General features: G+C 41.9%; 1 protein-coding gene across 1 annotated transcript; it reads right to left on the bottom strand.

The window, feature by feature from the left end:
* Positions 1 to 964: 964 nt before the first annotated feature.
* LOC135524142 (asc-type amino acid transporter 1-like) lies at positions 965 to 27,121 on the bottom strand. The gene is made up of 11 exons (XM_064951362.1): positions 25,503 to 27,121; positions 18,329 to 18,533; positions 17,976 to 18,127; positions 15,698 to 15,823; positions 15,238 to 15,391; positions 13,854 to 13,977; positions 13,530 to 13,633; positions 8,707 to 8,803; positions 8,317 to 8,466; positions 7,882 to 8,059; positions 965 to 7,608 (listed from the first exon to the last, which is right to left on the bottom strand). The coding sequence occupies exons 1-11, from the start codon at positions 25,672 to 25,674 to the stop codon at positions 7,484 to 7,486; spliced, it is 1,587 nt and encodes a 528-aa protein (XP_064807434.1). The 5' UTR covers positions 25,675 to 27,121; the 3' UTR covers positions 965 to 7,483.
* Positions 27,122 to 27,407: the final 286 nt, after the last annotated feature.

Genomic DNA, 27,407 nt, shown 5'->3' with positions numbered 1-27,407 from the left:
CAAGAAAGCAAAAAAAGAGACCATGTTGGTATGCAGCTTTTACACTGTTTGCAAACTGATATGTGACACATATTAATGCCAAAAATAACATACAAAATAAGCCCCCCAAAAAATATACAGTCCCAGTCAAAAGTTGACACACCTACTCATTCCAGGGTTTTTCTTTATCTTTACTATTTTCTACATTGTAGAATAATATAGTGAACACATCAACTTTGAAATAACACATATGGATAACACATATAATAACACATATGAAAAAAGTGTTAAACAAATCAAAACATATTTTATATTTGAGATTCTTCAAAGTAGCCACCTGTCACGCCCTGACCTTAGTTATCCTTGTTTTCTCTATTATTTGGTTAGGTCAGGGTGTGACAAGGGTGGTTTGTGTTGTTTTTGGATTGTCTAAGGTTTTTTGTATGTTTATGGGGGTTTTCTAGTCTAGGTGTTTTCTAGTCTATGGTTGCCTAGATTGGTTCTCAATCAGAGGCTGCTGTTTATCGTTGTCTCTGATTGAGGACCATATTTAGGTAGCCATTGGATAGAATAACAACCCACAAACTATGTTTAGTTGCCTGTGCTGCACTGGCTATATTGCGTCACGTTTTGTTTAGTTCTGTTCAGTGTTCTCTCTTTAATTAAAGAGTTATGTTCGCTTACCACTCTGCGCCTTGGTCTCCTCACTATGACAACCATGACACCACCCTTTGCCTTGATGACAGCATTGCACACTCTTGGCATTCATTCACGTAAGAATGAACTATAGCCATTGAATTCTAGCGTGCAAATATTCCGTGCTTTTTATGGAAATAATACACATTTAGAATGCCCTTCAAGCCAATGAGAAACATGTATTTAACAATGCGATGGTTAAAATATTTCAAAGTGATGTAAATACTTTTTTATTTTGTCTCTGGCTGGCAGTTACCAGTACATTATTGGCACATTTAAACAGTTGAATACTATATAGTGTATGGAAATGAGAATGGTAATGAGAAAAAGCATTTCCGATAGGTATTTGATTTATTGAGCGATTATTGTTATTTTCTCATTTACAAAAAGTGCACTAAAATACATTCTAGTTAACATTCCAAGTACTGAACCCATTGTTAACAGCTGATGCTTTACAAATAACTTAGTGTAAAATCTCTTCATACCAAGACTGCTCTAGAAATCTGAACTAAACTGCATATAAAGTAGTAATAAAACCTTGCATAAGCAGTGTGTTTTACCTGACTGGGGCTTAAAATGGTTATGGCAGATGTTGGAGAGAAAGAGATATATATATATACAAAAGTATGTGGACACCCCTTCAAATTAGTAGATCCGGCTACATAGGCCACACCTGTTGCTGACAGGTGTATAAAATCGAGCACACAGCCATACAATCTCCATAGACAAACACTGGCAGTAGAATGGTCTTACTGAAGAGCTCAGTGACTTTCAACATGGCACCGTCATAGGATGCCACCGTTCCAACTAGTCAGTTCATCATATGTCTGCCCTGTTAGAGCTGCCCCGGTCAACTATAAGTACTGTTATTGTGAAGTGGAAACGTCTAGGCAACCGCCAGGTGCTGTAGCGTATAGCGCATAAAAATGGTATGTTCTCGGTTGCAACACTCACTATCGAGTTCCAAACTGCCTCTGGAAGCAATGTCAGCACAAAAACTGTTTGTCAGGAGCTTCATGAAATGGGTTTCCATGGCAGAGTAGCTGCACACAATCCTAAGATCACCATGCGCAATGCCAAGCATCGGCTGGAGTGGTGGAAAGCTCACAGCCATTGGACTCTCAGTGGAAACGCGTTATCTGGAGTGATGGGTCACGCTTCACCATCCGGCAGTCCAACGAATTAATCTGGGTTTTGCGTATGCCAGGAGAACGCTACCTGACCCAATGCATAGTGCCAACTGTAATGTTTGGTGGAGGAGGAATAACTATCTGGGGCAGTTTCATGGTTCAGGTGAGTCCCCCTAAATTCCAGTGAATGCAAATCTTAATGCTACAGCATACAATGACATTCTAGACAATTCTGTCCTTACCACTTCTTGCCAACAGTTTGGGGAAGGCCCTTTCCTATTTCAGCATGACAATGCCCTGTGCACAAAGCGAGGCCCATACAGAAAGGGTTTGTTGATATCGGTGTGGAAGAAATTGACTGGCTTGCACAGAGCCCTGACCTCAAACCACATTGAACACCTTTTGGATGAATTGGAACGCCGACTGCGAGCCAGGCTTAATCGCCCAACATCAGTACCCGACTTTTACTAACGCTTTTGTGGATGAATGGAAGCAAGTCCCTGCAGCAAAGTTCCAACATCTAGTCTCAAGCCCTCCCAGAAGAGTGGAGGCTGTTGTAGTAACAAAGGGGGACCAACTCCATATTAATGCCCATGATTTTGGAATGAGATGTTCGACGAGCAGGTGTCCACATACTTTTTGTCATGTAGTGTATCTTAATTCTAAATCATTTTATCTGGTAATTGGCATAACATATTTTCCTTTAGTAATTGGTGGTATCTATCTAAAGTTGAAGTCTGAAGTTTACATACACTTAGGTTGGAGTCATTAAAACTCATTAAAAAATGTCTTGCAAGTCGGTTAGGACATCTACTTAGTGCATGACACAAGTTATGTTTCCAACAATTGTTTACAGGCCGAGTACTTCACTTATAATTCACTGTATCACAATTCCAGTGGGTCAGAAGTTAACATACACTAAGTTGACTGTGCCTTTAAACAGCTTGGAAAATTATGTCATGGCTTTAGAAGCTTCTGATAGGCTACTTAACATCATTTGAGTCAATCGTAGGTGTACCTGTGGATGTATTTCAAGGCCTACCTTCAAACTCAGTGCCTCTTTGCTTGACATCATGGGAAAATCTAAAGAAATCAGCCAAGACCTCAGAAAAAGTATTGTAGACCTCGACAAGTCTGGTTCATCCTTGGGAGCAATTTCCAAACTCCTGAAGGTGCTACGTTCATCTGTACAAACAATAGTACCTAAGTATAAACACCATGGGACCAAGCAGCCGCTCAGGAAGGAGACTCGTTCTGTCTCCTAGAGATGAACGTACTTTGGTGCGAAAAGTGCAAATCAATCCCAGAACAACAGCAAAGGACCTTGTGAAGATGCTGGAGGAAACAGGTACAAAAGTATCTATATCCACAGTAAAACGAGTCCTATATCGACATAACCTTAAAGGCCGCTCAGCAAGAAAGAAGCTCCAAAACCGTCATAAAAAAAGCCAGACTACGGTTTGCAACTGCAAATGGGACAAAGATCGTACTCTTTGGAGAAATGTCATCTGGTCTGATGAAACAAAAATAGAACTGTTTGGCCATAATGACCATCGTTCTGTTTGGAGGAAAAAGAGGGAGGCTTGAAGGCCGAAGAACACCATCCCAACCGTGAAGCATGGGAGTGGCAGCATCATGTTGTGGGGGTGCTTTGCTGCAGGGGTGACTGGTGCACTTCACAAAATAGATGGCATCATGAGGAAAGAAAATGATGTGGATATATTGAAGTAACATCACAAGACTTCAGTCAGAAAGTTAAAGCTTGGTCGCAAATGGGTCTTCCAAATGGACAATGAGCCCAAGCATACTTCCAAAGTTGTGGCAAAATGGCTTAAGGACAACAAATTTAAGGTATAGGAGTGGCCATCACAAAGCCCTGACCTCAATCCTATAGACAATTTGTGGGCAGAACTGGAAAAGCGCGTGTGAGCAAGGAGACCTACAAACCTGACTCAGTTACACCAGCTCTGTCAGGAGTAATGGGCCAAAATTCACCCAACTTATTGTGGGAAGCTTGTGGAAAGCTACCCAAACTCAAGTTAAACAATTTAAAGGCAATGCTACCACATACTAATTGAGTATGTAAACTTCTGACGCACCGGGAATGTGATGAAAGAAATAAAAGCTGAAATAAATCATTCTCTCTACTATTATTCTGACATTTTGCATTCTTAAAATAAAGTGGTGATCCTAACTGACCGAAAACAGGGAATTTTTACGATAATTAAATGTCAGGAATTGTGAAAAACTGAGTTTAAATGTATTTGGCTAAGGTGTATGTAAACTTTGGACTTCAACTGTATCTATCTATCTACAGTATATAATTATCTACAGTGGCAAGAAAAAGTATGTGAACTCTTTGGAATGACCTGGATTTCTGCATAAATTGGTCATAAAATGTGATCTGATCTTCATCTAAGTCACAACAATAGACAAACACATTGTGCTTAAACTAATAACACACCAATTATTGTATCTTTATTTTCTATATTGAATACATTATTTAAACATTCACGGTGTAAGTTGAAAAAAATATGTGAACCCCTAGGCTAATGCCTTCTCCAAAAGCTATTTGGAGTCAGGAGTCAGCTAACCTGGAGTCCAATCAATGTGACGAGATTGGAGATATTGTTTAGAGCTGCCCTGCCCTATAAAAAACACTCACAAAATTTGAGTTTGCTATTCACAAGAAGCATTGCCTGATGTGAACCATGTCTTGAACAAATGAGATCTCAGAAGACCTAAGATTATGAATTGTTGACTTACAGCTGGAAACGTTAACGCAAGTATCTCTAAAAGCCTTGATGTCCATGGTAAGACAAATTGTATATAAATGGAGAAAGTTCAGCACTGTTGCTACTCTCCCTAGGAGTGGCAGTCCTGCAAAGATGACTGCAAGAACACAGCACAGAATACTCAATGAGGTTAATAAGAATCATAGAGTGACTCTTCATCTTTGCTGACAAGTCTACGATACGTAAAACACTAAACAAGAATGGTGCTCATGGGAGGACACCACGGAAGAAACCATTGCTGTCAAAAAAGAACATTGCTGCACGTCTGAAGTTCGCAAAAGAGCACCTGGTTGTTTCACAGTGCTACTGGAAAAAATATTCTGTGGACAGATGAAACTAAAGTTGAGTTGTTTGGAAGGAACACACAACACTATGTGAGGAGAAAAATAAAGCACAGCACACCAACGTGAACCTCATCCCAGCTATAAAGTATGGTGGATGGAGCATCATGGTTTGGACAGTTTGCTATCATCGACGGAAAAATGAATTCCCAAGTTTATCAAGACATTTAGCAGGAAAATGTAAGGCTATCTGTCCGCCAATTGAAGCTCGGTGATGCAACAGGACATTCACCCAAAACACAGATGTAAATCAACAACAGAATGGCTTCAACAGAAGAAAATACGCCTTCTGGAGAGTCCTGACCTCAACCCGATTGAGATGCTGTGGCATGACCTCAAGAGTACGGTTCACACTAGACATCCCAAGAATATTGCTGAACTGAAACAGTTTTGTAAAGAGGAATGGTCCAATATTCCTCCTGACCGTTGTTCAGGTCTGATCCGCAACTACAGAAAAAGTTTGGTTGAGGTTATTACTGCCAAAGGGAGGGTCAACCAGTTATTAAATCCAAGGGTTCACAAACTTTTTCCACCCTGGACTGTGAATGTTTACACAGTGTGTTCAATTAAGACATGATATAATTGTTTGTGTTTTATAAGTTTAAGCAGACTGTGTGTGTCTATTGTTGTGACTTGGATGAAGATAAGATCAAATTTGATGACCAATTTGTGCAGAACTACAGGTAATTCCAAAGGGTTCACATACTTTTTCTTGCCACTGTACCTATCCATTTAGTACAATCAAGGTATGCCAATTCACATCTATTTATAAAGAAATACAACAAATCACAAGTTTGTTGTATTGAATGAAGAACACATAGTTGTTAAAGAACTCTGTTTGGGGCCGAGAAATTCAATGGCAGTACAGTACTCCCCATGGAAAAGCAAATGCCTTTTGTATGTTTGTCAGTTTCCCAGCACATGTAAGGATGTTTAGTTTTAAGTGTGGTAGAAATAAAACATAAAATAAGTTAAGTTGATATTACAATCTTAGTTTAGAAACAAACATTAGAATAGTGCAGCAAGCATTTTGTGAGGAGTTTTACTTCCACGTATAAACTGGAGTTTGGGTCATTTAGTCAGCTGTGAACATTACAGTTGTGTGTATTTATACTATGACATAGAATCAGTAGTGTAAAAGGCAATGGCAAGCATTATACTAAGTAAAAACACAGTGACCCTCAACTACAGCCTATCTATCATTCAGTAGTATACAATCAGAACAAATCTATCTTGTTTGCTGCTGCTGGCTAAAAATATTACTTTCCAAAGGAATCAAGTCAAAGGCTCTGAAGTCTATGTTCACAGATAGTTCTGAATATGTTCACAAATCCGAGGAACCCATTTCATGTAGCAAATTAACAACTGGCAAGAAGCAGAACATGGAAGACCAGTGATTTGTCTAATTCTCATAAGGAACACACAAAGCGTTATGCGTTCCAAAATACATTAAGAGATAATATTAATTAATAACACGGAACCCAAACCGGTTGCGCCATCGTGCATAAATTTATTTTGTCCCCCCCCACACCAAACGCGATCACGACACGCAGGTTAAAATATCAAAACAAACTCTGAACCAATTACATTAATTTGGGGACAGGTCGAAAAGCATTAAACATGTGTGGCAATTTAGCTAGTTAGCTTGCACTTGCTAGCTAACGTTAATTTGTCCTATTTAGCTAGCTTGCTGTTGCTAGCTTATTTGTCCTGGGATAAAAACATTTAGTTGTTATTTTACCTGAAATGCACAAGGACCTCTACTCCGACAATTAATCTACACATAAAATGGCCAACCGAATCGTTTCTAGTCATCTCTCCTCCTTCCAGGCTTTCTCATCTTTGAACTTATATGGTGATCGCATCGAAACTTTCATTGTATTACCACGACAACCGGCAACAAAGTTCGTCTTTCAATCACCCATGCGGGTATAACCAATGAGGAGATGTCACGTGGGTACCTGCTTCTATAAACCAATGAGGAGATGGGAGAGGCAGGACTTTCAGCGCGATCGGCGTCAGAAATAGGAATGACTTCTATTTTAGACAGCCCTTGGCAACGCAGACACTCGTTGGTGCGGCGCGAGCAGTGTGGGTGCAATAATTGAATAAAATGGATATCTAAATTAATTTTGCGACACTCGCGCACGCGACGTGTCCGTTCTGGTCAGCATGTAAGGAACACATTTCTCCCTATAAGGCACAGTGATACACAGTAAATCTCAGGTCAAAACCAAAATACTGCCAATGTTGAAAAGTTACAGAAAAGGCACAAATAGTTCCTTCGGGAATATGAAGTCCGTTTCAAAACGTGATACTGTTGGCATTAGCTTGTATGTGACTTAGTAGAAAAAGAGAAGAAAAACATTTGCAAGTGGCCCATGCATCAACACGCAGGCAATTCCACTTAGCAGTAAAGAAATGGATATGAGTCTCAGGTGACCAAAGACCAGACAAGGGGCTCCACTAAAAGGAATGGACCATGTCATCATACAGTGACAGAATATACAAAAAGAAAAATACTTCAGATGGCAAAAAGAGTTTAAGACTTCCCAGAGAGAATGTTGGAAGATTTGTCAGGCCATTCTTCGATTGGACTGATCTCGATGGGGTCAAACTGGGGGAAGACCACGAAACACAGCCTCTGTGCCACGTAGGTTGCTGACTCTGTGAGAAAACAGAGCCCACTTTTAGCATCACATCAAGGTGTCTGACCAGACAACTAAAATATGATTCCTTTTAAATGCCATATATCTGGGTCTACTGAAATAAAGAATGGTTTGATACTTGTCATATACAGTATACAGGGTTTAAGGACGTTGGATACTATTAAACACTTGGTTGAATTTTAATTCAGAAATTCAGACACTTTTGGGGAAAAGTAAGAGCCTGTGATTATTAAGACAAACATGTATTTGCAGGATTGAAGAGGACACCCACCGATGAAGTCATAGATACACTTTGGCTTGGATTTCCAGTGCACCCCCAGGAAATAGACTGGTACACCAGTGAGCATGATGACCAGCCCAACACCACACACCACTGGCTCAGAGTACAGACTGAAGCCCAGCAACATGGCCCAGAACATCAGGTAGGTGACAGGGACAAGGAGGTTTACCTGATGAGCAGGGATGAGAACAGATTCATTTTTATAATGGAGAGAGTGTCACGTGCCGCTCCACCTTTCAATGAATAAGTAGGTGAGAACAGGTTCAATGTATTGCTATAGTTTGCTCTTATTTGTCAATTACTGTATCAATCATTTATCTCTAATGCAAACTAGCACAAACTGACATCTTGCTATATAAAAACAGTTGTAAACTTTACAGAAATGTCAGAGGGGCCATGATTGAACCATGAGCGGAGTAATAATACCTTAATTGGTCTGTAAAGTTTGGGCTTCTTCCATCGGTAGTAGAGCAGGCCTGCAATGGTGACTCCATAGGAGAGGTAGTTGATGAAGGACACATAGTTGATCAGGTTGTGTGTCTCTCCTATACACAGGATTACAATGGTGGCAGTACACTGCAAGACAAACAGAGAGAGAAAGGGAGTGAGAGAGATAAATAGACAAGAGACAGACAGGGGGAAGGAGGAGAGGGAAGAGGTGAGGACAACTGATAAATACCTGAGTGAGTTATGGAATACAGAGGAAGCCTACCGTAGACAGTGGTTAAGGGCTGTAACAGCGGCATTGAGTTGGCCACTGAGTGTGCACTAGAAATAGTAGATTAGGATAGTAGAAATTAAGTATTTGTTTCTTACACAGCAGAGGAGAGCTGGGATGGGGGTGCAGTTCTTAAAGTGGATCATGGCCAGCAAGCTGGGTAGATGTCCCTCTCTGGCCCCAGAGAAACACAATCTAGAAAGACCCATAAAAATATAGAGGACGTAAAGACCCATGTACAATCATTTAACAAACTTTAAAAACATGCATGCACCTCCGTTTCCAGGACGTATCTCAATCCAAAGGCAGCATCCTTGTGGATTGTGACACAGCCTAGAGGACATTCCCAGGGTTGAGCTCCTCAACTCTATTCCACATCAGGTAACACATCAGGTATCCAAGATGGCGTAGCAGTCAGACGTCTTTGTCTTGTCTCGTCCCATGTGCATATATATTTTTCTTCGCATTCTTTTTAATATTTTTCCTAAACCTCAACTTCAAAATACTCTCTTGCAACCCGCCTCACCCAATGTGGTGTGGATCTGTTTTTGTTTTTTCCTAAAGTATTTCTATTTACCTCTGAACTAGAATACCTCAACTGAAGCTAGCTAGCTAACTAGCTACCAGCTATCAGTCAGCTAACCACTGCTAGCGGTCATCAGCTAACCTTTAGCTCGGAAAGCTCTCGCCAGTTCGTACAACGCGTTTCAAACCAGAGCATACCGGACCTATTTTTCTCTCCATACCTCTGATTTCCTTCCACAAACTCTGAACCTTTTCATCTGGATCATCACAGCTAGCTAACCGCAACCCGGGTTGACTACTCCTGGCTAAGGTTTTTGTCCCGGAGCTAGCACCAACTAGCCTGGGGCTAGCCCATGCTAGACCCATCTCTGGGCTCACTCCTGGGCTACAATATCCGGACCCCTTCTACTGCCGGTACGGGGCACGGAACCCCACCGTTCCTCTACGACTGGAATACCGACATAATCTGCCCGAGGATTCCAACAGGCCCCTCAGGCGCAAAGTCCGCTGAAGGCCCATTCTGCTAATCTGCTAGGCCTGCTAGCTACCTAGAGCTACTTGGAACCCTACTAACTCCACGACTGGTCTATCGACGTCACTGCACGAAGAGGCAAAAACAAACTTACCCCCATCGCGACGTCCCCCAAAGGCTAACTTCCTAGCCCTGGTCAACTAACTGCTAGCTTGCCTTCCCCGGTCTGTTAACTGCTAGCCCCTGCTAACTGTTTGCTTGCTAAACCGGTCTGCAAACTGCTAGCTTTCCAGACCCAGTCTGCTAACTGCTAGCTTGTTTAGCCCCGGCCTACTAACTGTTAGCGTGTTAGCATCGGCCTGCTAACTGTCTGAATCGCCGTGTCCCCAGTCAGCCCAACCACTCACTGGACCCATATGTTCACTTGGCTACGCATGCCTCTCTCTAATATCAATATGCCTCGTCCATTACTGTCCTGGTTAGTGATTACTGTCTTATTTCACTATAGAGACTCTAGCCCTGCTCAATATGCCTTAACCAACCATGTTGTCCCATCTCCTACATATGCAATGGCATCACCTGGTTTAAACGTCTCTAGAGACTATATCTCTCTCTCATCATTACTCAATGCCTAGGTTTACCTCCAATGTACCCACATCCTACCATACCTTTGTCTGTACACTATGCCTTGAATCTATGCTATCGTTCCCAGAAACCTGCTCCTTTCACTCTCTGTTCCGAACGTGCTAGACGGCCGTACCCTTATACTACTTCTCCTCTGTTCCTCTGGTGATGTAGAGGTTAATCCAGGTCCTGCAGTGCCTAGCTCCACTCCCACTCCCCAGGTGCTCTCATTTGTTGACTTCTGTAACCGTGAAAGCCTTGGTTCCATGCATGTTAACATTAGAAGCCTACTCCCTAAGTTTATTTTACTCACTGCTTTAGCACACTCTGCTAAACCTTCTGCTAAGTCTTAGCCGTGTCTGAATCCTGGCTTAGGAAAACCACCAAAAAATCTCCATCGCTAACTAACATTTTCCGCCAAGATAGAACTGCCAAAGGGGACGGTGTCGCAATCTACTGCAAAGATAGCCTTCAGAGTTCTGTATTACTATCCAAGTCTGTACCCAAACAATTCGAGCTTCTACTTCTAAAAATGCACCTTTCCAGAAACAAGTCTCTCACTGTTGCCGCTTGCTATAGACCTCCCTCTGCCCCCAGCTGTGCCCTCGATAACATATGTGAATTGATTGCCCCCCATCTATCTTCTGAGCTCGTGCTATTAGGTGACCTAAACATGCTTAACACCCCGGCCATCCGGGGTGTTAATCCAAGCTTGATGCCCTCAATCTCACACAAATTATCAATGAACCTACCAAGTACAACTCCAAATCCGTAAACACGGGCACCCCCATAGATGTCATCCTAACTATCTTGCCCTCCAAATACATCTCTGCTGTTTTCAAACAAAATCTCAGCGATCACTGCCTCACTGCCTGCATCCGTAATGGGTCTGCGACCAAACGACCACCCATCATCACTGTCAAACGCTCCCTAAAACACTTCTGCGAGCAGGCTTTTCTAATCGACCTGGCTGGGGTATCCTGGAATGACATTGACCTCATCCCATCAGTAGATGATGCCTGGCTATTCTTTAAAAGTGCCTTCCTCACCATCTTAAATAAGCATGCCCCATTCATGCCCCATGCCCCAAAAACATACTGGGGCATTCTGCATTAGCATCGAACAGCCCCCGTGATATGCAACTTTTCAGGGAAGTTAGGAACAAATATACACCGGCAGTTAGGAAAGCTAAGGCTTTTTCAAACAGAAATTTGCATCCTGTAGTACTAACTCAAAGTTTTGGGACACTGTAAAGTCCATGGAGAATAAGAGCACCTCCTCCCAGCTGCCCACTGCTCTGAGGCTAGGAAACACTGTCACCACTGATAAATCCACTATAATTGATCATTTCAATAAGCATTTCTCTACAGCTGGCCATGCTTTCCACCTGGCTACCCCGGTCAACTGCCCGGCACCCTCCACAGCAACCCGCCAAAGCCCCCACCAGTTATCCTTTACCCAAATCCAGATAGCTGATGTTCTCAAATAGCTGCAAAATCTGGACCCCTACAAATCAGCTGGGCTAGACAATCTGGACCCTCTCTTTCTAAAATTACCTGCCAAATTGTTGCAACCTCTATTACTGGCCTGTTCAACCTCTTTCGTATTGTCTGAGATTCCCCAAAGATTGGAAAGCTGCCGCGGTCATCCCCCTCTTCAAAGAGGGAGACACTAGACTCAAACAGACCTATATATATCCTATCCTGTCTTTCTAAGTTCTTCGAAAGCCAAGTTAACAAACAGATTACCGACCATTTCGAATCCCACCGTACCTTCTCCGCTATGCAATCTCGTTTCAGAGCTGGTCATGGGTGCACCTCAGCCCCACTCAAGGTCCTAAATGACATCATAACCGCCATCGATAAGAGACATTACTGTGCAGCCATATTCATCGACCTGGCCACATCACAATCACCACATTCTTATTGACAGACTCGACAGCCTTGGTTTCTCAAATGATTGCCTCGCCTGGTTTACCAACTACTTCTCTGATAGAGTTCAGTGTGTCAAATCGGAGGGCCTGTTGTCCAGACCTCTGGCAGTCTCTATGGGGTTGCCACAGGGTTCAGTCCTCGGGCCGACTCTCTTCTCTGTATACATCAATGTTCTCATTCCAGACTCACATTCAGCATCTCCAATCCAAAATTAAATCTAGAATTGGCTTCCTATATCGCAACAAAGCATCCTTCACTCATGCCTCCAAACATACCCTTGTAAAACTGACCATCCTACCGATCCTCGACTTCGGTGATGTCATCTATAAAATAGCCTCCAACACTCTACTCAACAAACTGGATGCAGTCTATCACAGTGCCACCCGTTTTGTCACCAAAGCCCCACACACTACCCACCATTGCGACCTCTACGCTCTCGTTGGTTGGCCCTCGCTTCATACTCGTCGCCAAACCCACTGGCTACAGGTTATCTACAAGTCTCTGCTTGGTAAAGCATCGCCTTATCTCAGCTCACTAGTCACCATAGCAGCACCCACTCGTAGCACGCATCTCACTGTTCACCCCCAAAGATAATTCCTCCTTTGGTCGTCTTTCCTTCCAGTTCTCTGCTGCCAATGACTGGAACGAACTGCGAAAATCTCTGAAGCTGGAAACTCATATCTCTCTCACTAGCTTTATGCACCAGCTGTCGGAGCAGCTCACAGATCACTGCACCTGTACATAGCCCATCTATCTACCTACCTCATCCCCACACTGTATTTATTTATCTTGCTCCTTTGCACCCCAGTATCTCTACCTGCACATTCATCTTCTGCACATCTACCATTCCAGTGTTTTAATTGCTATATTGTAATTACTTCGCCACCATGGCCTATTTATTGCCTTAACTCCCTTATCTTACCTCATTTACACTCACTGTATATAGACTTTTTTGTTTTCATTTGTTCTACTGTATTATTGACTGTTTTGTTTATCCCATGTGTAACTCTGTGTTGTTGTATGTGTCAAAATGCTATGCTTTATCTTGGCTAGGTCGCAGTTGCAAATGAGAACTTGTTCTCAACTAGCCTACCTGGTTAAATAAAGGTGGAACATTTAAAAAAAAAATGCAAGCAGTAGAATCAGATATTTTTTTTTAAGATAAAAATACACCTTATTGAACAGCAGGGACTGTGAAGCAACACAAACATAGACACAGACACATGCATACACACACATGGATTTTGTGTTGTGGTAGTGGAGTAGGAGCCTGAGGACACACAGTGTGTTGTGAAATCTGTTATAAATGTATTGTAATTAGCTGCCTTGGCAGCAGCTAATGGGGATCCAAAATAAATACAAATACCTTGAGGAGGTGAAGAGGTAGCCGTTGATGCCTCCGAACGTGGACAAGGCTACCGAGATGGGCATAATGACAGAGAACATCCCTAGGAGCTTCTCTCCAAACGTCTGCAGCAGCAGAAGGTTTATACATTTAGGACAAAAAACAAGCCTTGGATAGCTCTATGCAGAGAAAGTATTTTTAATAAATTAATTGCATCTGTATGTGAACATGCATTGTGTTGAACATTCATTAAAAGGTCAATAAATCAAATAATGACACCATTAAAGTACAGTACTCCAGACAATATTTGTCGTGTTGCAAAGCAAAGCGAACAGCGTTACTCACGACGGCCACAGCGTTGGATGAGAGCAGCTCCTCAGGTGACATGGCGGAGAAGTAGGCGATGTTGGTGAGCGTGTACACAAAGGTCACCAATGGGATTGAGATGTAAATGGCACGAGGTAGGTTCCTGATGAGGTAATCCACATGGTACAAAGCCTACTGATGAGTTCATCCACAAACAACTGATGAGGTCATCCACAAGGTACACAAACTACTGATGAGTTCATCCACAAGGTACAAAAACTACTGATAGACATCCACAAGGTACACAAACTACTGATGAGGTCATCCACAAGGTACACAGAGTACTGATGAGGTAATCCACATAGAATACAAACCATGCAATCAACACAGTCTCATAAATCATGCATTGTTGGGGAAGTAAGAAGGCAGCTGACATGCAATATACATTATATATACATAAAAGTATGTGGACAACCCTAAAAATTATTGGATTTGGCTATTTTAGCCACACCCGTTTCTGCCCTGCCCTAGCTTCATGAAATGGGTTTCCATGGCCGAGCAGCCTAAGATCACCATGCGCAATGCCAAGCGTCGGCTGGAGAGGTGTAAAGCTCGCTGCCATTGGACTCTGGAGCAGTGGGAACACGTTTTCTGGAGAGATGAATCACGCTCCACCATCTGGCAGTCCGACGGCTGAATCTGTGTTTGACGGATGCCAGGAGAACGCTACCTACCCTGAAGCATGACAACTGTAAAGTTTGGTGGAGGAGGAATAATGGTCTGGGGCTGTTTTTCATTGTTTGATTAGGCCCCTTTCATTGAAGGAAAATCTAAACACTACAGCATACAATAACATTCTAGATGATTCTGTGCTTTCAAGTTTGTGACAACAGTTTGGGGAAGGCCCTTTTCTGTTTCAGCATAAAAATTCCCCTGTGCACAAAGCGAGGTTCACACAGAAATGGTTTGATCGGTGTGGAAGAACCTGAATGGTCTGCAATTGACTGGGCTGAATGGAAGCAAGTCCCCACAACAATGTTCCAACATCTAGTGGAAAGCCTTCCCAGAAGAGTGGAGGATGTTATAGCAGCAAAGAGGGTACCAACTCCATAATAATGGCCATGATTTTGTAATGAGTGGTTTGACGAGCAGGTGCCCACATACTTTTGGTAATGTAGTGTACTTTATCTTGTGTATATAAAAAAATAACTCTTTATATATATTTATTTTGCATTATATCACTTACATTTCTTATCAATATTTTAATTGATATACCACCGCAAGATCACAACATACAACTGTGCATCGCCCCACAATGCTTGCTTTCATGCCGGACTGATTATACAGTACACAGCATTGGATAGATAATTGCGAATAGAATAGAATGCAAAGTAAAATAATGTTTGGTGAACCAGAAGCTCACCGTCGCGGTTCAACCACTTCCTCTGTGACATAGTTTAGGAAGTTCCATCCACTGAAGGCGAAAGAGGCCTGGAGGAAAGCCAGAGCGACCTGCCCAACTGAGGGAGTCCTGCTGAACTCAAAAGCCACATGAGGCGTCAGTCCCTCGTAGTTGCCTGAAGGGATACAAATTCACCATCGATGTCGAGGTGATGTTTTAGGGAAATAGCATGATAGTCTCTTTGATCAATAAAAACTGGTAAATATTACAGATGTGCAAGTTCCTATTGGTTTGTTGAAGGTGCTATTAACCTTCGGCACCTGGATCATGTTCAGTAGGCATATAATGGAAGAAAGCAGTCCGAAACTGGGAGATATTATCTGAACTTGCTAAATAAGAAACCCTCATTTTCGCTTTCAGTCGCAAAATGTCTTGCTACAGTGTGCACTAATGAAAATCATTCTGTGAGTGTGTGTCTCACCTTTGCAGATCTGCATCAGGCCGACCACTATGATGAGGCCCAGGGCCGCCAGCTTCCCCACCGTGAACACATCCTGGATCCTGGTGGCCAGACGCACACTAGAGCAGTTCACCCAGGTCAGGAGCACTGCAAACACACATGCACACACAATACTTTTAAGCGTTTCATTGAGAAAACAAAAATAATATTTAAACCCTAAACCCAAGTTATGTACAATCCTAGGGGTTGGCACATTGTTTCACCTCATCCATCACTGTCATTGGCTCGCCTCTCTCTCTCATGGTGGCCTGGCTCTCCCAGACAAAGGGAAGCTGTCAAGGCCACCAAAACAAACCGCTTCCAATGCAACAGAACAAAACCCAGAAAGGAAAGGTGGGCAGGTCCCTGAAGGGGTGGGCAGAAAGCTCACATTTTCTCCAGGTCATTGGCATCCAGTTCCCCAAAAACAAGTGTGAATAATGTCCTCTAAAAGCAGGGATTACGCGCAAAAAAAAACCTGTTGTTTCACCTCATGGGTCATAACGCTGTTGGCTTGTTGGCTTTTCTGTGGCTTACTCATAGTACATTTTGCTCACTCATGGTACAATGGGGTTTTTGTGTGTTTTTTTTCTTTACTTAAGAGGGTTCATTGGAGGTACGGTGCAGGTACTCTTGGCCTTGGTTCCAAGTAATTAGTAATAGTAGCATGACCACATGGTCAATAGAGTGAGGGATGCAACCCAGTGAAAAGCAACACACAAATCACAGGCGACAAAATTGGCTCTAACTTCAACAAATGGGACAGACACTGTACTTGACATTGAAACTGAGGCCTAGGTTCAATCAGATCAAGTGCTACCCAGCAAAAGCAGACACCTGCTCGCTTTAGAAGTTCAGAACGAGAAAGTGTAGGCTATATAGAAATAATTATTGAACTAAATAATGAAGGTTTCTATCGTCTTAATGAAGGTGTAGATTTCATCTCACATTCCAGTGTTCCAGCTTGTACACATGGCTGCATGGGATTTCTGTTAACGCGACTCCATTTTTGGTATAATGCTAGGAGCCGCTTGTGGATTTGACAGCTCTAACGCAGCTCCACCTAATAACCAACGTTTCGACAGACAAACTGTCTTCATCAGGGTATATTAACAAACACTGCGCGTCACTAGTTTATATAGTGTCAAAGGACACACAGAGGTGTCTGTAATCATGGCCGGGTGTGGCTTGATATCATTGGTTAATTTACAGATAGAACATATAAAAAACCGAAATGGATAGCATACGATCATAGATACAATTTGGCTACATAAACCTGCAAACATTTACAATGAATTAGTAAAATCACATGAATAGCTTCAGATCAAAGTCTAGCTTGAGACCGAAGGGAGCAAGGGTCTTTAAATTAAAGATCCAGTCAGCTTCTCGTTTTCACAATGAATTGTCGAGGTCACCCCCTCTCCTAGGGAGGGTAACATGTTCGAAGCCGATATAACATAGGGACGAAATCGAGTGGTTCCCTTCCAAAAAGTGGGCTGCAACTGGGTACATCAAGTTTCTAGATTCGTAGTTTTAATTTGTGCTTAATTTTACCCACATAATATTTACCAGAAGGACAAGTTAAAAGACAAATAACTGCTTTAGTAGAGCATGTGATAAGGATTTCAATTTGTAAGTGCCATTGCATTGAGCACAGCCATTACACTTGTAATTTCCATCTAGTAGAGGCGCAAATAGACGTTGTGCAGGGGTATTTTGGGGTGGTAAATCAGAGTTTACCAATTGATCTGAGGTTTCTGCCCTGCGAGAATACGAACAAAGAATGGTTCGAAAACACATGACTGACACTGTCATCGGATCTTAGAATGTGCCAATGTTTGTCAACGATTCCCTTAATGAATTTCTTCCGAGCACACTGAATAGCGGGTTGTAAAAACGCAAGAGTGCTTATTTTTGCGAGATCCCAATCAAAGGAAAAATAATGTATTCCATTGAGCTTATTTCAGCCATTACCAGGGTGTGTTTGACAGATCATTTGACAGGTCGTAACTTTAACGGGAAAAAATTACAGGTACAAGAAAGACTATGATCCAGTCGCAGGACTAAAATGAAAGCAATCAATCCAGCGAGATTAATGTGACAAGTGGATTTTGGAACCCCTCATACACCGGAAATATATGTCTGAAAAAGACAAATTCTCAGGTGGGGTGCACAGTATATCTTTTTGGGGTTACCTTAATGTTAATTTAACACATTTCCTTTACATAAGTGAGTTCAGGCACAGGAACATGGTACTAACAGAGACAGACTGTTGACAGCAGGCGTGTGGCCATGTAGGGAGGGACACAGTCGGGGAATACAGGCTGAAGGACATAGTTAGAGAAGGTGAGGGCGATGACAGCCAGGGTTGTGGGGTACATGATGAGCACCGCACTCCATAGGAGGAGAAACCTGGGAAGGGAGAGAAACAGTCATATGTCACTGCTTTGGTCCAACTTTGTGTTTTTTAATCAACAATTTGTGTATCGCATAAACTGAACAGTCAATTGAACATTCAACCAACTCTTCTGACCCCCAATACCAAGCAAATCCAACCTCGTGCTGTTTCTTAATAAGCTTACAAACTATTCACATTGGATGAGAGGTACCTACCCAACAAGGCCTCCGAAAATTTCTGTGACGTAGGAGTAGTCCCCCCCTGACTTGGGGATGGTGACCCCCAGCTCAGCATAGCAGAGGGAACCCAGGGCAGCTATGCAGCCCCCTAGTACCCACACAATCAATGCTAGACCCACTGAACCCGAGTGCTCTAGAACCCCCTTAGGAGAGATGAAGATTCCAGAACCAATTATGTTCCCTGTGGAGAGGGAGAAGGTATTACTAGAATATACACACACACACACACACACACACACAAAACAAGCAAAATGGAAATATTGCTAAAAACAATATGACTATTATAAAATTACATTTACATTTACATTTAAGTCATTTAGCAGACGCTCTTATCCAGAGCGACTTACAAATTGGTGAATTCACCTTCTGACATCCAGTGGAACAGCCACTTTACAATAGTGCATCTACTTATCCTATCCTAGGTATTCCTTGAAGAGGTGGGGTTTCAGGTGTCTCCGGAAGGTGGTGATTGACTCCGCTGTCCTGGCGTCGTGAGGGAGTTTGTTCCACCATTGGGGGGCCAGAGCAGCGAACAGTTTTGACTGGGCTGAGCGGGAACTGTACTTCCTCAATGGTAGGGAGGCGAGCAGGCCAAAATCTTCCTATTTGCAGGTAAATATTTCCAGAAACTGTATCATGTGTTAATCAGTTATGTTGAAAAGGTTTGGGAAACAATAAAGCAGAAGAACTTTAGCTGGACTGTTTAGATATATTGGTGTGTGGAAAGGGAGGGATGTGATATCATCTGCTCTGTACACTTCCCACTGAGCGAGCTGGGGGTTGCTCGCCACAGCCCGTTTTGAGCTAAAAAAAAAAACTGAAACGACATAGCTTTCTCTCTTCAAATATACGTGACAAAAATATACCTTCTCTGATGATCATCGCAAGTTAACAAATCGTCCTTAGAGGACTTCAGAAATGGAACAATCATACTGTTGATGTGAGGGAACAGATCAAGCAGTCACACGGTAGGAAGTGATACCATCAAACCCAAGAGGCTTCAACATCAACCACATGCATTGTTGAAGTTATACAATGATCTGGGTTCCAATATGGCTGTACCATGTCCAAGGGTGTATCAGAAATGGCACCCTGTTGAAAAGTAGTGGCATTATGGAATAGGGTGCAATTTCAGATGCAGATCAAGAGTATCCCAACCAACACATTCAGGGTAGTAGCACAGCAGAAGGCAGCCAAGTAGCACAGACCTTAATTACATAACTGGACATACGTAAATTGTTTACTTATAACTGTCGAGCTCAGTCAAGTCGCCCTCGGGAATTCAATTCAACTCATCTATTACATTATTTCTAGACTCTACCGGCTTTCCCTTTGGTTTGTGACCCTGTCAGAAATGCTGAGACTGGGAGTAAAGCCTGGTCTCATAGAATATACGTAACATAGTGAAAGTAAATATGTTTGGTGTGGTTACATAACACAGAAGGCTACTTAAGGGAAAAACTAAAGTAGGGTGGTTGGCTGGGTGTTAATGCGAGCATCTAGAAACCCAAAGGTTGCATGTTTGAATCTCATCATGGACAACTTTAGTATTTTAGCTAATTAACAAATTTGCAACTGCTTACTACTCTTAGCTACTATGAAACTATTTAGCATGTTAGCTAACCCTTCCCCTAACCTTAAGCCTAACCTTAACCACTAGCTTAGGTAACACTAATCACCTAGCTAACGTTAGCATTATCCACCCACCTAAATCAGAGACTGTTCCTCTATGCTACCGCACGGTAAGTGATACCGGAGCGCCAAGTCTAGGTCCAAAAAGCACCTGAACAGCTTCTACCCCAAATCCATTAGACTGCTAAACAGTTATGGCTAACCAGACTGTTTGCATTGACCCCCTTTTTCATGCCTCTACTACTAGCTAATTATTATCTATAAATAGTGAGTTTACCTCTACCTACATGTACATATTACCTCAATTACCTCGACTAACCTGTACACTCGCACATTGACTTGGTACCGTTACCCCCTGTATATAGCCTTACTATTGTTATTTTATTGTGTTACTTGTTTAGTATTTCTTATTTTTGTATTTTTTTTACTATAGTTTATTATAAAAACATTTTTTTTAGCAAATATCTTCGTACTTAAAAAAAATTCTGCATTTTGGTTAAGTACTTGTAAGTAAGCATTTTACGGTAAGGTACACCTGCTGTATTCTTCACATGTGACAAATAAGATTTGATTTGATATTGACCTCACAATAAGTCAGATTCAAGTAACTTACATTGTGGTGCTGAAACTTGAAGCAGCGGCCGCAGCACAATCAGTTGGAAATGGACAGCTCATGGTGCTGAAAGTAGGCAAATTCGAGTAGGCATAATTCATTTAAACCATCTTCATTTTAATTAGACTTTACTAACAACAAGAGGGCTTTGTGTTGGAGCCTATTACTTCCTATTGAAGAAATAAGAGGTAGGCCTACCTGTTTGACAGACAAAATTAGGCTATAGGCTGCTATATCCATAGATTTGTCGGTCAATTCCTCCACCCACCATGCACTATTTAAATAGCCTACTTCTATGTCAGTGAAGGGCTGCTAGGATAAAACCAAGGCTGCATTTCAAACTCATAAAAGACACACCCTCGTCCACTTACCCTTGCCTTATGACCTTGTGGGAATGCCCGCGGCCATATTTGTCGTCGGTCCAAGTGATTAGCCAAGCAAGGGAAGTTTGCAAGGTAAGCCCCTCATCCCTCGTTTTTCATGGAGTTTGCGAGTGTACAATTATGTTCACTTCGGGGCCTGAAACGCCCCATAATTCAATCCGCGACAATTGCAACTCCGCTAAGAAGCATCCGCCAACACTTAAAACCTCAACGTCAATATGGAGTAAACATATAAGTAAAAACAAATGTAAATAAGTTAGAAATTGTGCTACTAATGCACAAACACCTCTCGTAAAAGTAATGATGTTTTTGTTTGGTTAGCTTTTGGAAAAGGTAGAAATAAAACATTTTCCTTCTTCAGAAGTTCCAGCTAGACAGGCTAACTTTAGCCAGCTAATTCATTTGCTAGCTATCACAGAGTAGGCATATATTAATAAATATATAGTTAATATAAGTAGACATGCAATCATAATTGACTATAGCGCATATAAAGCACGCACAAGCTACCAGTGGCTGAAAACACGAATTTCCCTGCAAGTGTAAACTCGTCAGACGTCATGATATGTCATCAGAAGAATCCATCTAATTTGAGGGCTGAGGGGAGAGGGTGTGTCAGTTAAGTGTTCGGAATGCAGCCCAAGACTCAAATTAAGGGTGTATTAAGGGTATGCCATACGCTGCATTTAGACGAGGGATGCAAAAAACGTCATACCAGTCGGCATAGCCGGACAAGAAAGCAAGAAAGATGTTTAATGCAAAAGAAAGCCAGCACGACGGTATGCTTTACCATTGGGATTTCAGTAAACAAATATTGCAAATTAACATCTGGCAGGAAAACAACGCTACGGAAGACGGCAAAGGTTGAAATATTTGGACTCTGGCGGCAAGTCCTATGTACCGTGGCAGCTGAAAGCATTCACGGCCAGCCTCAACGCATTTACTATCGTTCCCTGATCAAAAACAATGATATGCGGTTTGCCGTCAACTGCCTACCTCGTGCCATCTAAACGCAGCAATAAGGTTACATTTTATTAAAGACGATTTTGAAGAAAATAAAACAGATCCGATTATATAAAGTGATCTACAGTATAACAGTACTTTGGTCCATGATGCTTTATGCTGGATACAAGCTGTAAAATACCCGGGAAAGACGTGACTTGGATGCATATGGGGATATCATTGTTTAGTTTGTTTGACATTCAGAGGCTGAGCTACAACCTATAGCAAGGAGACAAAAACTTGACTTCACTTGGGATTTAAACTTTTTTTTGACCTTTTATTTAACTAGGCAAGTCAGTTAAGAACAAATTCTTATTTTCAATGACGCCTAGGAACAGTGGGTTACCTGCCTTGTTCAGGGGCAGCACGACAGATTTTTACCTTGTCAGCTCGGGGATTCGATCTTGTAATCTTCCGGTTACTAGTCAGACCCATTGAGTTTTTTACACATTTTGTTTTTACGTTACAGCCTTTTTCTAAAATGGTAAAAACTGGTTTTGAGGATTTTTTTCAACTGGATTAAAAATAAATACAGAAATACCTTATAAGTATTCAGACCCTTGAGATGTTTCTACAACTAGATTGGAGTCCATCTGGGGTAAATTCAATTGATTGGACATGATTTGGAAAGGTACACACTTGTCAACATAAGGTCCCACAGTTGACAGTGCATGTCAGAGCAAAAACTAAGCCATGAGGTTGAAGGAATTGTCCGTAGAGCTCCGAGACAGGATTGTGTCGAGGCGCAGATCTGGGGAAGGGTACCAAAGAACACAGTGTCGTCCACCATTCTTCAATGGAAGAAGTTTGGAACCACCAAGACCTCACATCTTCCTAGAGCTTGCTGCCCGGCCAAACTGAGCAATCGGGGGAGAAGGGAGGTGACTAAGGCCCGCTTGGAGTTTGTCAAAAGGCACATAAAGGTCTCAGACCATGAGAAACAAGATTCTCTGGTCTGATGAAACCAAGATTGAACTCTTTGGCCTGAATGCCAAGTGTCACGTCTGGAAGAAACCAGGCACCATCCCTACGGTGAAGCATGGTGGTGGCAGTATCATGCTGTGGGGATGTTTTTCAGCAGCAGGGACTGGGAGATTATTCAGAATCTAGGGAAAGATGAAAAGAGCAAAGTACAAAGAGATCCTTGATGAAAACCTGCCTCAGAACACTCAGGACCTCAGACTGGGGTAAAGGTTCACCTTCCAACAGGACAATGACCCTAAGCACACAGCCAAGACCATGCAGGATTGGCTCAGCAGCCAGAGCCCGGACTTGAACCCAATCTAACATCTCTGGAGATACCTGAAAATAGCTGTGCAGCAATGCTTCCCATCCAACCTGACAGAGCTTGAGAGGATCTGCAGAGAAGAATGGGAGAAACTCCCCAAATCAGGTGTTCCAAGCTTGTAGCGTCATAGCCAAGACTTGAGGCTGTAATCGCTGCCAAAGGTGCTTCCACAAAGTACTGAGTAAAGGGTCTAAATACTTATGTGATATATCCGTTAAAAAAAAAAATATTTGCAAAAGAATTTTAAAAATAAAAGGTTTTGGCTTTGTCATTATGGGGTATTGTGTGTAGATTGATTAAGGGAGGGAAACTATTTAATCAATTTTAGAATTAGGCTGTAACGTAACAAAATGTGTAAAAAGTCAAGGGGTCTGAATAGTTTCAGAATCCACTGTAATCTAATTATGTCAATATCACTTGCTTAAGCTAGTCACTTTCTGTGCAATAGAAAATGTTTAAACCCAGACAGCTTTTAGGGAAATACTTGTGACATTCTCTCGTTGGGTTAAGCCACGGAAGAAGAGTAGCCAGCAGTTAAAACTGACATTTTTCTGCATTGGTAGGGCTACTGTCTGGGGTGGAAAGGTCGGCCCAACTTTTGAAAGTACCATGCTCAGATTCCAAATTATGTCTCAGATGTAATTATTTGCAAACAGGGACAGTTTAGTTGCAAACAAGACACACTGATTTGGCATTGGAGAAATATGATAAGATGAACAAATATCTCTCTGTCAATGTTTTGCCTGTAATTTCAGTCATTTGTGTGGTATTAAAAAATATTGTGCTAATATGTCAACTTACTTAGAATTGCATGTCATTTTTAAAAATGGCAATGTTTTTTCTGATCTGCAAATACGATGATAGATTCATGCAATGATTTTACTATAAAGGAGATCTCTACCCCTAATCTTGTCCACGATGGTCTGTGAATCAAAACTCTTGCGTTGCCATGTAATGCTTACAGGACAAAGAACCGTTTCTGTCCAAGAAGGTACGGTAAACTGTAAACATGTTCTCTGCTGTCACCTTTTGTTTTAATTATTATTTTTGGTATGGGGAGGGTCACTTGTTTTTTTCCCAAAGGTTCAGGATTTAAGTAAAATATACTTGTTAAAGGGAGGGCAATCCATTTTCATTTCAGAGAGGTCCGATTTTCTCCATGTAACACTTATTATAAATAATGTTCACTCCCTAATGGACATCCACAAATTAATACATACGAAACTTAACATATGATACTAACTGAAGTGGGTCGGTTTTACATTTACTATGTTACGTCTACCCCTGAGTCCAGGTTGGGGAGTAAGATGTATAACTTTGAAACAACAGGGTGGATGCTAGCATGGGCTTCCTGGTCTGGATTGCTCAACAGTTGGCAGTCTGTACTTGGTCTCTCTTCCACACACACAAGGAGGCAGGAGCCTGATTCAAAGGGATTTCTGACTCTTTGCTCGTGTTTGAGGTCTTAATTCAGGACTGATCTTGATCAAAAACTGCACTAGTGTAACTAACTAAAAGCCACAAGAGTAGGTTGGGGAGTAAATGTAAATTAAAAGTATCACTGTCTGTATAAATTACATAAAGAGCATAGGCCTATTCTTATACAACTTTTAGTTTAATAATCATTTTACAGTAACCCTGAAACTAAAGTCAGAACATACGTAATCAACAGCCCAGGACTTTCATCAGCAGTCTGGGCGCCCTGAATATCAAAACCAACTAAAGTTACATTTATCAGTCATGATAAATATGCCTCTTCCAAACTGTATAGTGGCATTTACCCTACTGTAGGTGTAACTTGGGCCTATATCTTCATTTGCACCCTTCAGCAAGTGGATTAGATTTATTATAGCAGCCCCTGCCATTTCCTCTGCTTCAGCAGACAATTTCCTTCTGCTTGACAACCAATGTGCTACTAATTAATATATTTTGGCCACGTAAGCATTGAGGTAGACATTTAATGCACATCGATTTCTCATGTAGTCGCACTCGCATGGCATCTGAAATAGGACCATCATCTTATCATGACAGGTGAGAAGATGGGCCTATTTCTAACCACTACAAATATAGGATACTGACTTTAATGACACATAATCCATCAATGGAAAACGCATGTTTTCAGCAAATTGGCTGTAAATGGCAAACTTACATCAAAGTTATTTTATCAAATAAAGCCATGACCAAACACCCCCAAGTAATAGATTCTAAAATGCAATACACTTTTACCAACCTTACCTATGATTATTGTACAGGCGCTTAAAAGTCCTATTTCTTTTTTCAGAGTCACTCTATCAGGGATTTCGTCACGCTTGTTGTTCCCATCTTTCAAGATCTTCAGTGCAGCTGCTGGCTCTTGCCGTGAGCAGATACTTCTTTTCCGCTTTTCTCCATCCATGTCTGCGACCATATCAAAGGCTTTCTCGAATTCCTCTCTTGAACTCACACATGGTATTGATGCACGCTCAATAGGGTGCGCATGCGCAACAATCTGTCGCTGTCCAGGGTAGAATGCTAACTACCCTACTCTCGTGCCATCAACTACTTGAGCGTCGCTGGACGTTTTCCACTAAGTCTCACGCGGAGATCCTTTCGAACTGTTTCAATACCGACGATAATAGCTGAGGCTTGCGTGCATCAGAGTTTGGGGCACTTTCCTAGTTGAGTAAGCCCCCCATCTTGAACACAACTGTGTCTGCATATTCTCGATTGCTCAGTGTTCAGGCCCCCATTTCAGAGTACACAAATTCACTTAATCTTCTCAAATATTATTGATAGGGAATTTGAAGGTATTTAATCTTGTGAATTGCAACCAGACCGTCCAATAAAAATAAATACATGTTAAAGAAAATGATTCAACAGTGACCACAGTAAACACAAGTGCACGCCATTATGGAATATACTAAATGATTGACCAGCTAATCAATATTTCAAAGAGAGTGAAAGAGCAAATGCAAGGTTTGATTGAACTATCTTCAGTCCATCAAAGCAAAATTTAACGAGCATGCACACCGTGCATTGCAGGCCTATATCTACTACAGTATAGGAGAAAATTGATCTCAAACTGACTCCAAAGAAAAGTAGCTTAATCAATTTCAACAAAATTGCTATTTTGAATTGTGGGAAAAGAGAATGTGTAAATAGATGACAATACATGTGGATGACAGGGATTTCCCCAAAACAAAACAAAAATGAATCATGTACCTGCTTTTAAATAATTTACTTGTGAACATAACATATTTTGGCAAATACGTTTCATGTCGGATACACTCACATTCACACAACTCCGCCCCTATGTTTCCTTTTGTATCTAAAATTAGGCCCAGTCATGTTATTGATGCAACTCTGAACAGCCTCCTGATGAACTGTTCGGAAGAAGAAACTCAAAGAGAGGCAGACTTGCTCCTCTGCCCCACCAGCACATGCTTCCCAAAGAGGGTCTTCTTCATGTTTCCCTTCGTCTCTGAAAGGACCCTGGTGGAATTCAGGAAGTCAAATTGAGCGCTCGTACCAGGCCTTTTCTCTGCCTCTCACGCTAACACCACAGACTGCCCAATAAAGGGCCTGGATTCAGCTGATCCTGCTCGAAGGCCAATAAAACGGCCAGCTGCTTTGTGTGCAGGGAGTGAGGAAGGACGAACACTGCCAACAGTGTGCTGCGACGCTTAAAGGAGGAGGCCGAGCAGAAAACCAATACGTCACAGGAGCCACTCTGGGTAACTGAGGAAATGTGGACAGAGGGAAGGAGTGTTTAACTGCCAGCAGGGTGTTATTTCATTGTGAAGTGCAAAGGTTCACAGCATTACACTGTGTCAAAAGTTTAGATGACGCTCTGAAATGAAATAATAAATAAACAAATAAAGCAAACAAAGACTGTCCAGACCAAATGTAATAACATTAATAAAATCCCCAAATTAGTAAAGTTACATTTTTTATAGGTCCAGTATATAAAAAAACTGTAAGTTCCAGTTTTTAAGAATGGATATGAGCTGAGGTAGCAGTTAATTAATTCAGTCAATTCATGCTTTGGCCAGCATGCCAATGTTACTTCTTGTTGGATTGGGATGGAATGGAGTGTCACAGGGGGAAGTCACTGGCCAGGGAAAGCTCCATGAAGCCAGCCCAGGTCACATGGTCAGACTG

Source organism: Oncorhynchus masou, chromosome 31, assembly GCF_036934945.1.
Source record: "Oncorhynchus masou masou isolate Uvic2021 chromosome 31, UVic_Omas_1.1, whole genome shotgun sequence".
Classification (NCBI taxonomy): Eukaryota; Metazoa; Chordata; class Actinopteri; order Salmoniformes; family Salmonidae; genus Oncorhynchus; species Oncorhynchus masou.
Note: the sequence above shows the minus strand (reverse complement) of the source record. Positions and strands in the feature narration are given on the sequence as shown.